Source organism: Stegodyphus dumicola, chromosome 11 (genome assembly GCF_044657685.1).
Source record: "Stegodyphus dumicola isolate Sdum_Otavi_A_Nest chromosome 11, ASM4465768v1".
Classification (NCBI taxonomy): domain Eukaryota; kingdom Metazoa; phylum Arthropoda; class Arachnida; order Araneae; family Eresidae; genus Stegodyphus; species Stegodyphus dumicola.
The window spans coordinates 118,211,402-118,225,969 of NC_140778.1; the positions used below are offsets into that span (position 1 = coordinate 118,211,402).

Sequence of the window (14,568 nt, forward strand, 5' to 3'; positions counted from 1 at the left end):
GACTATCCATCCTCAACAGGGATCCTCGCCTAAAAATTTCGACGCCTTGTCCGAAAGACCCAGTTCGGGAAGCTGCCGAAATCATACTACGATCGAAAAGAAACGCAAGACTACCAGCTATTCTCCATTCCAGATGCTCTTCGGTCTGCCTTGTGACCGCCTGTTTGATCGCCATACGGATGCGCCTTCATCGCCTGAGGAACACATCCAAGATATCCAGGCCCGTTTTGAAGTTATGCACCGTTCCGCACGAAAGCGAGTGAATGTGGCGACCAACACGAGAGCTACTGGACATAGATTCAACAAAGGAGACATAGTGTGGTTGTGGAACCCGATTCGACGAAAAGGAGTCACGCCTGAATTACTGTCACATTGGGATGGTCCGCACACAGTCCTAAACAGGCTGAATGACGTCGTGGTTCGGATACGTGAGTCTTCGAACTCTAAACCTAAAGTCGTTCATTACGACAGGTTAACTCATTACTATGGTCGTAGATCGTAATGTAAATAATTGTAAATAGTGTAAGACCATGGTCCTTTTTGTTTCTAAATGTGTTTGTATTTAGTATTTGATTGCATTTATTGTTCATATTTTTTTTTTGTTATTGTAATGTAATGCTTATTATTGCATTTATGCCACAGTTGTAAATTTGGCTTCCTGTACAAGGATTGTACTGCTCGGGACGATCAGTCCTTGGGAAAGGGGCAGTGTTACGGATTTGGTATTTAAATAACTAATGTTCGTTGAATTGTAAATTAAATGGTTTTATTTGCCGCGCAGTGCAGCGCGTGACGAATATTGAAAGAAAGCTAAGCCGGAAAATTGAAAATACAAGAGTGCGTGCGTGTAACATTTAAGAAGTATCTCTTTTTGATTTCGAGAAAGTACTAGAAAATTCTCGCGCGCGATTTTAAAATCTTATAAAAGGAGGAAAACTCTCAGTTCGTTGTAGTTACTTAGTTTGCTGTTGTTTTAAGAGTTTGTTTAGAGAATTCGCGGACTAGATTTCTTTAGCTGTTTTGAATTAAGTTCTCGAACGTTTGAGTAGTCAAAAGATAACTACTGTGAGATTTTATAATACTGCACGAATATCTGAGGAGATTTAAGCATTTTTGGTGTAATAATAATAAATTTTGTTGATTTTTCATCGGTCTTGTGCATTCATTTCGTAAATATCCGGTACGCACGCAACAATAGAATTATAATAATGGACCTCGACACGTTTCATTACATACATTAATTTCAATTATAGAATTATAATGATGGACATCTAAACGTTTAAACATTACATTAATTTTAAATTCTGATTTTGTTTACATTTCAATGGTATACATTTCAATATCATATACATTTCAATGAAGTTCACAGTCACTAGAAGGGGACGAACTGTGAAATTTGTTCATAGACTGCAATTGTGACATACGCGACAGTAGGTTGAGTTCCTCCAGAACTCAAGGTGGGAGGATGTCGCTGCTGAGCCAGCCTCTCGCAGTTTTAATCCCTTATAAACTGAAGTGAACTCAGATATAGAATAAACCAGAGAGACAGTATTGTCAGACACGAACGTAAGCAGAAATTAACGCCCCTTAGCGTACTTGTAATTAAACTCCTTCTATCGATTAAATTCTTCCTATATCTTTGTAAATACTAATAAAGTAAGTTTGTGGTGTGAAATTCTTCCATTTTTGGACTGGATTGTCATTTTAACTTAAATTACATCCAATTTTTAGTTTTATGACTTCACAGAAAACCCTGTCAGCTGTCAATGAAGAAGAAGAACAAAAGGTAAGTTTACCTTTTTCACATATTTTTATTGATCTTCTAAAACTCATTACGTATTTTATAATCATTGAACAGAAATGAAAAAATTGACATACCTTTGCATTTAGTCGTAGAATACTGTCCATATTCTGGGAAACATTTGCACACAGTTTTGCCACTTTCCTTAACGCAGTCACCATTTTCACATTCACAAGCTGGAAGAAATGAAAGTATAAATTGTTGCAGTATATTCGATATAAAATATTTTATAACTGTAAAAACCTTGTTCTATGATTTGTGTTTATGGAAAGAAATCTAAAGTAAAAATCGCGGATATAAGATCACTAACATCACGTTTCACGTATTTTGTTTTCATAAACAGGTTCGCAGATTTATGGCAGCATGTCATAATTGACTATCATACTAATGAGTTCTTCACAGGCCGAACATTGAACCTTGAAATATGATTTTTAAATCGATATTTTGTCGCTGAACTATGTTTTCTAAAGTTAATGCAGTAAATCCAGCGTAATGATCTTATCCAGGTTGAAATAATGATTAAAAATAGAGTTAGACCAAAACCAGTCATCACCACCTTCTTAAGTCATTTTTAGTCAGCTCGGAGATAAGTGAATTTCAAAAAGGGGCAGTAACTCCCGCCCCCCGTGATGATTTAAGGCGGCGACTGAAAATTCAAGTGATATTGGAGGATGGGCACCATATAAACACTGTTTGCTAATGTTTGAAGAACACTGAGCGCCGAGATTTAATTCGAAAAGTACTTGTTTAAATCAGTAATGTGCATTTGCCCAGAAGTAGACAGATAGTACCTTTAACTATTGCATTCTCATATGTTGTCACCAATGGTATACATACCTTTAAAACTAGAAGTCTTTACAACGATTATTTAGATTTGGAGTCATGAAAACTAATACAATATGCACACTGCTGGCCATTCAAATATCCTTACCAGGAAGGAATGATCAGATGAAAGTCAAAATCACATAAAAGGAAGAAGACGTTGGAACATGCTTCAGCGCATTTAGACGAATCGGGAGGGGGAGGAACGACACCTGAAGCATTGCATAAAAGAAAAGTTGTGTAGTGGACTTCTCATTGGAAAAGTGCTTTGTAAGGTTGGAGTTTGCTCCGAATATCGTGTTATGACTCGAATAAGCAAAAAGCTTACCAGCAAGCTTCGAAATTCGATAGAGGCAGGATCGTTGCCTATCGAAAGTTGTAGATTATCGTTCCGTGATATCGCCGGTCGCAGTAGTTGACATGCGAATATAGAATCAATGGATTGCCGAGGGTCCTACTAAACGGCATGCAGGATCTCAACGTCCTGCCATGACTAACGCCCGAGAGGACAGACACATTGTGCGTCAGGCCTGCAAAACAGTACCACTGCATCACGGACCGTTAGTCTGGAGATAGCTACATTTGCAGCACGCCCAGTATCAGCTTGTAAGACGCTTCGACGTTTGGACTGTCAGCAGGATGACCATTATTTAGGCTTCCCTGGACAATGTAGCATAGAGATAGACGGCGACTCTGGTGTGCCAGACGACGAAGCTGGATATAGGAGTGGCACAGTCTCGCCTTTTCAAATGAATCCCGGTTCTACGTGAAGTATTTTCATGGTCGTATACGTGCCTGCAGTGTCCTAGAAGACGGCACGTCGCCTGCTTGCATTTGATTTCTGCATAGTAACCCCGCATCTGGTGTAATGGTTTGGGCAGCCATTGGGTACACGGCACACACATCTCTAACTCGGATCGACGGTAATTTGAACGCAGATGGATGCATTTCTGACATCTTACGTCCAATGGTTGGACCCTATCTTCGAGGCCTCCAAACGACATGATCCAACACGATAATGAAAGACCATATGCTGCACGTCGTATTCTGACTTTACTCGATGCACAGGGTATTCGCTTGCTCGCCTGACATGCACGGTCTCCAGATCTATCACCCATTGAAAACATCTGGTCATGAGCTGCTGAGAGACTGGCCTGCTACTAATATCCAGCTAATACGGTTGATAAGTGTAGCATAGACTTGAAGCGTCATGGAATGAGTTGCCGATTTCTGTCACCCAAGCCCGGTTTGCCTCCACGCATAATGGGTAAAGGCTATTTTACCTGCCAGGGGTGGCAGCTGTTTCTATTAATTTCGCACCCCTGTAAACGCCCGAAATGTTTACAGATTTAATCATTTTGTCTTTATGTAATACTGTTTACGTGCAATAAATATCCTTTTTTGTATTTGCTTTCCCTCATGTTGTTACAATTTTAATGGCCACCAGTGTAATTATAAAAAACACACTTTTCAAATTACATATGCAGTGTGAATCGTTCAGATCTTCAAAATCATTACCCTTACGAAAAGCCGACTTTTTAAAATCGCCGAAGACGTCAAGTAGGAAAAAGAAAAAGATGTCAGAATCTGAATCTGAGGAAACAACCCCGAAATATTCCAGTGAGGAGTGTGCTATCTCTGAATTTATTAAAAGCATGGGAGGACCCGACAAAGCAGCAAGAACAGTAATGGGTATTATGAAAAATACAAAAATTACCGACGAAGAAATAGAGGCAAAGAAAAAAGAAATAGAAAGTAGAAGAGCCCAGAAAGAAGAGCCGGAAAAAGAAAAATGGATATCACCACGAAAAGTAGCAAAAATACCTCTGAACAGCGAACCGATGGAAATTGCTCAGACAAACAGATACGAACAATTAGAAGTCGATCAGACGAAAGACGATGCAGTACCTAATACTGACGAAAAACCACCACCCATAGTTTTCCAACAAGAAAAGATAGAATGGATGAGTATTGAAGAAGATTTAAGAAAAATATGCGAGGAAGAATTCGATGCGCAAATGAAATCAAAAGCGATCTTCGTTTACGTAAAGACATCCAACGATTTCAGAAAAACTACAGAATTATTAAAGAAAAGAGGAATTCCTTTTCACACATATCTGATGCAACACGAAAAACCTCTAAAGGTAATATTAAAAGATTTACCATGTAAAATAACAGAAGAAGCGATTCTTAAGGATCTAGAGAGACGAAAATATCCGATTCTGAAAGTTAAACAATTCCGCAAAAGTTCAAAGAACAATTTTGAAAAACTGCCCATTTGGCTTCTGGAACTTAAATGCAAGCGGCTACGCAATTTATGCTCTGAACAATATGTTCAGCTTTAACATAAAAATTGAAAAATATAACCCGAAAAAGAGACCCACACAGTGCTTTAGATGCCAGGAGTGGGGACACTCGCAACATCTATGCACTAATAAAGAACGATGCTGCAAATGTGGAGAAGAACACCGGAGCAATTTATGCACATTAAAAAGAGAAGAAAATCCAACCTGTCTGTTTTGTAAAGAGAAATAGGTGAGTAGTTACCGTGGATGTATAGAATATGAAAAGAAATTTGAGAAGATAGAACGGAAAAATATTCACTCTAAACCTAAAGACTATAAAGAACGCGCTGAAGACTTTCCATCGCTAACGACAGAAAATAAAAAAGAAAATAGAAGGAAAGAAACACCACTTTATAGCGAAAAAGTTAAAGGAAAAATCAAGAAATACCGAAAGAAATAAACGAAGCAATGCAATGGTTACAAAATGGAAATATCCAAGACTTTATCAGTAACATCATAAAACATATGGAAAATATAAAGAAAGCAAAAAACACAAGCGAAAAACTTGCCGCCGGTTTCCGTGCTGCAATGTATATTATGAAGATTGCCGAAGAGGAAAATTAGCTGAAAACATTTTCTAGAAAAAAGAAGGAAAAATGGACTTTAATCTCAATTTGCTTAACTAGGCAAATTTTCTCTTTTCAAGCAGCAATCGTGTGGTCAGCACTTGGGAGGGTGACCCCCCACCTGACGGGCCTCGACGATTCACGTTTTAGACTTCTAGAGGGGAGGAGCCTAATTGCTGAAGAAAATACAGTTTGACTGAGGCTTTCGCCACCCGACCCCTCTTCGTCTTCGGACGCGGTGCATTAAGATGCACCTTTGAACTTTAAAAACCCGTGAAAGGCCTAATGGCAACCTGATCTATTGGTAAAAACTCGTAGTAGTTGAGACCATAAGTGAAATTCAAGATTTCCGTTCTACCAAAAAAAGTTGTACTTCATCTTTTACCATGAATAAATTGCGCAAGCATGACACGCAAAATCGTGAAGCGTTCTACATTTTTGCTTCGGCAGTACACATATACCATGAATGAATTGTTCGCAACATTGATATGAAGATGACACGACAGTCGCAAAAGTAATGTATGTACGACTGAGATAAGATTACATTCCCTTGCGATCTGTGTGAAATTTGGAGAGCGGTGCAAGAGTAGTTGTCAGAATCAAAATTTCATTAGCGTATGCTGTTTTTTCTTACCATTTTCCTCGAAAAATCGCATTGTTTATTTTTATTTTGCTCTATCTATTTTCTTTGGTAAACATGATTGTCGTTCCTCCCTTTTTTACTTAAAAAGTTCTTAAAATGTTTTTTGCTAAAATATTTTTTTCTTACTTTAAGAAGAGGAACCAAGTTTTGAAAATCTTTAAAATTTTCCAATATCAGATCCAAACTAAGTTAGCTTTTTAGCGTAAATTTAAATGAGGGAGAATTCTTTGAACAAAGAGGTGTTACGACAAATTTGTAATGGAACTGATGAAGATTTACGTTGTTTGCTTTTTTATAAAGAATTCAATATAAAAAGATATATTCCATAAAAAATTCTGCTTCAGAAGTTTTCCTAAATTTTCCAACATAGTTCTACCGTGTTTGGAAACAAAAAAAGCTGCTTTAATAGCAGACATGATAAAAAATTAGGTGCCAGTGTAGTAGTTAGTATTGATATAGTAACAGTTAATAATTTAATAACTTTATTACAGTATCAATTTATGCGATAGTTGCCTTTCGATTCTTCAATCCCTCACATCTTTTGATAGTAATAATTCGTTAATTGCAAACATTAAATTTTTATATGAAGTCATTACTTGGTGTCACAAAATGTTCTTCAGTTGAGTAAAGTCTCATGTTGGGATCTTAGAAAACGAGAGGACTGACGGGCTGGTCAAAGAGGCTACTTTGGGTGAGGCTGAGAGGACTCTGAATGTCCAGGCTTCCAGAAAAATTATGATTTCTTAAATGAAAAAAAAAGTCTCTCCACTATGTTGAGAACTGTCATTTAAATTACACATAAGGGAAAAATACAATTATATCAAAAGTTTTACAGTAATAATAATGAAATTAATTTTGCTAGAGAACTAATGCATTTTGCTAACGATTTGTGGCTAACAATTTGATTACTAATAATTTGTTGGTGTGGAGATTTTAATTCAACGCCCATGTTTTAATTACACTTTAAAGCTTTACTTGTGCCGCCTAGACGGTACAGTGGTTAGGGGAACCGACAGCGATATCCAAGGACCCGGGCTCGAATCCCGGAAAAGCATGGTTGTAACTGCCCATCACTTCAAAATGTGGCCCATCTCTTACCTGCCTCCATAATAAAGTGACCACCACCTATGGTGTTTAGCAGCAGCCAAGCCGAAGTCGGCTGAGGGCCCGCCATTGGGGGAAAAAGAAGTTCCACTGATATATATGTTTACAATTTTGTTTTACTCCTTCAAAATATACTTTATTTGTACGTGATTTTGTGTTAAAATTACATATGTTAGTGTTTATTGTTTAACTAGCATATGATCTTTCTTATTTAGATTTTTTTTAATGTTTTTTTCTCTCTCTTTTTCTGCCGTCGAGATCCAGTGGATTTAACCCCGCTGATCGTATTTAGTTTATTTTTACTTATTTTTTGATTTCTCGAGCTCCCTATTGCTTACTTGCTTTCCAAGTCTGTTTGCTTTCCTTCTTTCTTTCTTTCTTTTTCTCTTTCTCTCTCTCTCCTTTTTTAAGGACATAGTGTGTTATGGAGTAGAAAATGGCTTCCCCGCTTTATGTCCTTGTTTGTGGTTTGAAGTGGATCTCCCTCTTATAACCATATGGGCAATTTATTCTTCTAGGTGAATTGAGCTCGCACCTTACGTCGATCGATTAATATAGCTTTATCTGATAGAAATTTTAATAAATCGCCCAAATTGAGCCAGCACCTCCAAGGTAATGATGTGAATATACAAGAACTAAAATACCATTTCAATGTTTTTAAATCTCATTCCGAAATATTGCATAAATGCATAAAAAAAGGAAACGGAGAAATTAGACATTCACTAAGTTGTCTACTCTTCAAAAAATGACAAGATGAACTTTGTGGACTTTTGGAATCTTTTTACTGCCTAAAGAAACAATTTCAATGCATTTTGAAGATGAATACATAACCGAGACTTTTGGCCTATTTCCTATGCAATTTCAAAACCCGTCTCCGAACTTAGAAGAATGTATTGAGCTACAAGCAAACAAGCTGCTGAAATTTAAATACAAACACGTGGCCCAGCATCTTTAGCAGGAGAATCAGATATTCTGGTAAAATGAGTATCATGCAGAAAATTTTTATAGTTTCGTTGTTTTATTTAGTGGAAAGCAGACTTAGCAGAATATTTAAATCCAATAACCGGAAACTGAAATCCGCTGCACATAACTAATCGCGACGATTTTAGTATGTTGATTGTAGAGTCATTGTTTGTACTTCCTTGTATGAAGTAAAAAGGAAGTATTGTAATCACGAAAAGATTCAGGCATGATAGTTGAACGAAAATATCCATTTTGACCGCTATCGAATGCAATTTAACTCTGTTTTTCTGTGACATTTGTATGTAAGGACAGAGTAAAGGACTCTTTTCCCACCAAAAAATTATCAAACTGATTTAAAAGGAGCTCTGAAGATAACTTTTTATGGCATCTGTGCGCATGTACGTATCTCGCCTAATTCAAAAACGAGTAGCCTCAGAACGTTGAAATTTTGTATATAGGTTAAAAATTTGTATGTAGGTTGAACGTTGAAAACTGGAAATTCCCTATAACATATAGATGTGCACCTCGTATTTTGGTTACAATCGGCCGCACCAAAACTATATAAATATACGTATATACATATTCACTCTGTTCCTCGGCTCAGTGATGTCAGTTTTTTATTCTTATATGTTTGTAAATTGGGCATTGTTTGCTTTAAAAGTGATTGAATTATGTTGTTCGTATCTTCCGGTTCAGGTTTTTATGCCTTTAGTAAATCTGTATGCAATATTTTTAGAATTATGAACAATTTAAAAGTTGTTTAAGTGCCGCTAAGCCTAATAATTTTTGCCATGTCAGCCATTGCTTGTTTATATTTGAAACAGCAGAATAGTGGATTTGTTGCCAATCTAGAGAAAGTAAGCTTCTCAATAACAAAGATAACGTCTTCTTTTATTATTGCAAATTAAATCACGATCCATTCTGGAATTTATTCGAGGAACTAAGTGTTTAAGACTTACTTCGTAATTTTTAATATAGTATTTTGACTTTTTATGTATTTTTGCCTTATTGCTAAGTCAGAACTGAATTAATTGAATGAGAAGTACTCAACCGTCTGTGAAAAACTGTTTCGTTTTTTTGTTTGCCTTGTTTAATTTCTTTTATACATCGTTTTAGATTTGATACAGTATTTGAATAGAACATGTGGCAACGATTAGATAATTCTTTAAATGATATAAATTTATATGCATTCTGAGTTAAAATATGGACGAAATATAACGCTGTTAAGTGAACCTAGCGCCAGAGTGTCACTGTGGTAAACAAATAGAGTGAACTTTAAAGAGTGCATTTATTCTATTTTGTTTTTTGCGCTTTCGACGAAGTAGATTTGATTCAATAAGTTAAAAAGAAATGCAAGAAAAAATGCGTATAATTTAATATTGCGTACAAGGAAATCATGTAGTGTACACATGAGATTTTATTTAACCAGGAGACATGAAAAATGAGAAATGCTCTGACAAGGACTCGAACCTAGATAAAGCCTTCGTTATTTTTAATGCATTTGTGCAATTCCAGACTGAGATTTAAAAGTGTTGAAATGGACCTCTCGAATACGCACGAAGTGTGCTTCCATTGCATCAGTCGCATGTTTGAAGGAGGGGCTCCTTTTATTCTGCTCCTTGTAAAGAACGCCTGGGGATTAGGGGACACAATCGCTGAATCCTACTAGTGACGAATTATTGTCCACCACCTTTTAGTTCAGGCTCCACTGTAAAAACATTAGGCTGCTTTCTTTCTTTCTCTTTTTTTAAGCAGGAGACAGAAAAAATGAGCAATGCACCTGCCGGGACTCGAACTTACACTTCTCGAATACGCGCCGAGTGGGTTTCTGTTACATCACGAAAGCATGTGGAAAGAAAATATATATATGTTAGAGAAGAAAATATATATAAAAGAAAATATATATATGTTAACCAGTAAGGTGCCGAATTTTAACAAATTGGCAGAAACTAATCACTGCCTTTTTTTACTTATTCAATTTGTACTGTTCTTTTTGTGATTATATATAGCTGGGTTTTTTTTCTTAATTTTATTAATACACAAATGTCACAGTTACTTTGTTAAATCTTGCACTTTTTCATAATAGAAGATGTGCATCAAAAGGGGGTTACTGAGGATTCAGGTTTTTTTTTAATCGGGAATAAATAAAAACATTTTTGAGAAATAGTTCCTTACGTTGCTGCAATTCAATGAGGATAATAATTTTAATTTATTTGATTTAATCAATTAGATAGTGAATAATAAACAAATTAATTTTAATAGCTTACTTTTAAACGCATGTTTCTTAATAATTTTTATCTTTACTTTTTAATAATACGTATATCTTACCTGATATAATTTCAAATACGTTCAATATATAACATATGCAACTTGTGATAGCTTTTATTAATATTTGTAATATTGTTTTACTTAACCAGAAATCAAAGATATTTGTTGATTCCAGAAGTTTTGCCGTTGGGTGTTGTTTGACTTACTGGTATCTTTAATAGCCTGTTTCGCTTCATGCCGTACGAAGACACCAGCATTAGAATCAGCTCAGGCCAGTTACAAGTATGTGGGGCACTAAAACAACATCAGAGAAAAAATTCGTAGTGTTTGTTATACTTACCAGTTTTTGTTAATTATAATTGTTGTAATTGTTATTATGCTAATCACCAATTTTTGGTAACTGTAATTATCCAAATCAGTATGTTACAATTACTCGCTATAATAATCATCTGAAAACCTGTCCTCATCAGGGGCCCTTAGCCGGCAGTTTATTCATAATTTAAAAAAAGGTTACAATAACTTTATTGAGTTACATATGACTTACAAATATACATATATAGAAATATATTTGTACACAATATTACATAACTTAAAATTTAAAATTTTTAAATTATGTAATATTGTGCTTAAGATGGCTAATAATTTTCAAAGGAATAGTAGAGAATGTTTCCCTGATGGCTCAATAAAAGCAGCAAAACACGCCAGCCGTGAACGTATACCCCGCAGACAACCATCTGTAATATTATGAGATGGCGACTGCAACTAAAACAGCACTATTTATAAATATTGCATTATTTAGAATCAGATAATTCTATCAAGAGACACGAGTATTATATTTGCATGCAAATAGCAATGCTAGACATGATTTTGCCGCTCATCTAACATTCAGTGATAAAGCAAAGTTTCATTTTTGTGGAATAGTGAACTGTCATAATGCCTGTATATATGGCATAGAAAATTATTATGCTGTACTTATTTTGTTGTGCATAATTATTACGTATTATTTGGAATTCTTAGTGATTATATTATTTTACTGTGGATAATGAATTTACAATATTTGTATTTCAGAATTAATGTTTAATATTTAGTTTTGTTTAAACTTTTCGTTCGTTTACAGCAAAGCTCTTTTACGTTTAGCTGAATATGTGATACAGATAAAAGGGCGCGCTTGTATTTCCGTTTCTCACGAGGCAGCTTCTTTAGGGGGTTAGGGGTTGGATTGCCCATCTGCATTTTTCTCTTTTCTTGCGGGGTTGAACACGCGTGTTTTGCTCGTTCGGAGGCGAATAGTTCTAAAGGGCGGCGTTATTTGACAGAGTTATAAGTTTGAAACATTCTTTCTGGTTTGCGTGGAAAAGGATTTGTCATTTTGTTAGAGAGTCTGAAATGTTTTCGAATTTTCGTCGTTGTTTATCACCTCCGTCCCGCGTTTTCTCCTCCAGCTGTTCCGGCCACGCATGAATGATCAGCCATGCTTAAGTCAAGAGTATCAGAGAGAACTGATAGGATCTGTTGGTGAGAATCGTTGTTCTACTCTTGAAAAAGATGAACTCTTTTTCACTTCTTCGAAAAAGTGATAGCCTGCAGTTGAAATAGTTGAATAAACTTTCTTCTAAGTTTCTAGCGTTGAAATAGCCAACCATGAGTCTCTCGAACGTTGTCAGACGGTGGTTTTGTCAACTATTACGCATCGATTGAACGGTGTTTTCGACTTCAGAGACTTCATTTTTTTTTTTTTTTTTTTTTTTTTGACATCGATGAAATAGCTATACGTAACAATGTTTTCCTTCGAGAACTATGTGACGGGTAACTTCACTGGTATAATGAACTATGCAGTGTGAATGGTGAAACTGAATGCTGTTGAATTCATCAACGTTTGAAAGATAACATTTCATTTTCTACTAAGTTTCTTGGCTTTGCCACTACTGATGTTTTTCTTCGGAGATATATTAATGTTTTTGAGCTTCTATTGTCAGAAACGTTTTGAAACCTAATTAGTAATTTGCATTTGTGTTACGGAATTTGGGTGAACGTGAAATATTTGTCTTTTAACTTCTATCTTACTGCTTTATTCTGAAATAGAAACTCGTAGGAGAAGTAACCATAGTTTATACATTCATACATTAGATTGATTTTATTTGATTCCCATTGAATATTTTTTGTCAAGAGCTAAATAGAGGTTTTGTCAAGTACTGAGTATTGTAATCAATCTGATAATCGCTTTTTGTCTAAGAAAAAAACATACAAGTTCAGCACATTAAAGTATTACTTTTATTTGGCACTTTTTTTTAATAAGTTCTAGAAATTAAGACTCTTACTTATTTCTTTAACGTTTTTTTTCTGCATTAAATTATCAAATTTTTACAACTCATGTGTAAATGAACTTTAGTATTTTAACTTAAGTAAACTGGATTTCAGTAATTCATACCTATTTCACATTTCTTTCCTGTAAATGGATGTTTACAGTCGCAAGCAAAATCAAGTTCTTTCACTGTGCACGTACCTTCATTCTGACATGGATTTGAGCTGCAGGGATCTAGAAAAAATAAAAGGAATATAAATTACTATCACTTATACTTTTCCACATTCAGATTTCTGATGCTCACATAACAAATGTGCATTCAGACTCGGAATGTGAAGTGTATTCATATTTAAGTATTTGAGTATGATTATTTTACACCGTTCATCGAAAGTATGTTAAATGAAGTAATTGCAATGAATGTTTTTCAAATTTTAATACAATGCACATTTTATTAGGCGAGAAATATTATTTTATAATTAGTACGGGAATTTTAGACATCTTTCTTTATACTGGAATGTTGTTAGCTATTGGTAATTGGATTTTTTATTATTTATGAATAACTTCGAACACATAAAATGTTTCTTATTTATTTCACGCTTACACAACTTTGTATTTCTCTCTTTGAACAGAAGATTGCTCAACCAAACAGAAAAATCGAAATAATTTAATTTAGAATTATTACATACCTTATAAAAAAATATTCGTATTTGCTGATCAGCCAAAGCTTCCGAAATTGATTTAGATTCTTTATACTACTATAAAACATCGATGAGCTATCTGCCCACGCAGAAGAATAATTTCTCGGAGAACATTGTAAAGAAAATTAGTGAAAATTAGTTCACATATACATTACACTTGCGGAAAATCATGAAATTCCTATGCAGCCTGTCCATTCTCAATTTGAATCCGGATCGAACTATCAGTGTTACGTGGCACTAGTGCTCAACCTTTGGCGTTTCTTAAGCCCTCTAAATGATCAAGTGTGTTAGAGCAGAGGATTGTAAAATGCGTTTATATTTATAAAGTCTGAATGTTTTATGCATCCACTAAAATGTTCACGTTTTTCTTCTGCAAATTCTTTTATAAAAGAGTATTTCAGTGTTTGATCTTAACATATATAGTGGTATCTAACGTAGCGAACACCCTGCGCAACGAAAGCGTGTAATAGTCTAGAAGTGTACCGTATAACGAATCACACATGAAAAGTTTCGCTTCTTATCACTTCAAACGTAAAACAAAATACATTTTAACTTCTGATTATGAAACTAAATAATAAAATAAAATTACAAAAGGTGAAAGAAGTAATAAAATAAATAATAATAAATGCAAAAAACCAGTCAGTGAAAAATTGCAAAAATTAACACACAAAACAGCAAATAATCACATCTCTTAATATTGCTTTACCAGTAAAGAACTGTAAGTTAACTTTTAGCAGCAGCATAAGGAAGCCCACAAGTAATGTGTTTTCAACAAGAAAAAAAGAACAGGAATGGTTCATTCCTACTGCAATTATCATGGTCCATCTTAAGAAATTAACAGTTATCCAGACCATAGTCAAGCAAGGTAATCTTAACCAAACCGAAGTAGTAGCAAAGTGTGACAAAATAGCAGACGTATTCAGTAATAATGCTTGCCATACCTTCGTTCAGGGGGCCCACCAGCGTCCGGGCGGTAAAATCGCTGAATACTGGTAGTTCGGTCCGAGGTTCGAATCCTGAGAACGGGCTGGCAGCATGGGCGTTTTCGTGGTTTTC

The 14,568-nt window shown here is 35.3% G+C and overlaps 1 protein-coding gene across 7 annotated transcripts in view; it reads right to left on the reverse strand.

Annotated features, from left to right (window-relative positions):
* The window catches only part of LOC118205862 (uncharacterized), a 238,591-nt gene that overhangs the window by 86,192 nt on the left and 137,831 nt on the right, over positions 1–14,568 (reverse strand). For all 7 annotated transcript variants that reach the window (XM_085827135.1, XM_085827138.1, XM_085827136.1 and 4 more), the window contains 2 exons: positions 12,941–13,048; positions 1,879–1,977 (listed from right to left, as the gene is read on the reverse strand). In XM_085827135.1, coding sequence (XP_085683261.1) covers positions 1,879–1,977; positions 12,941–13,048 — 207 coding nt within the window. The remainder of the gene's footprint in view (positions 1–1,878; positions 1,978–12,940; positions 13,049–14,568) is intronic.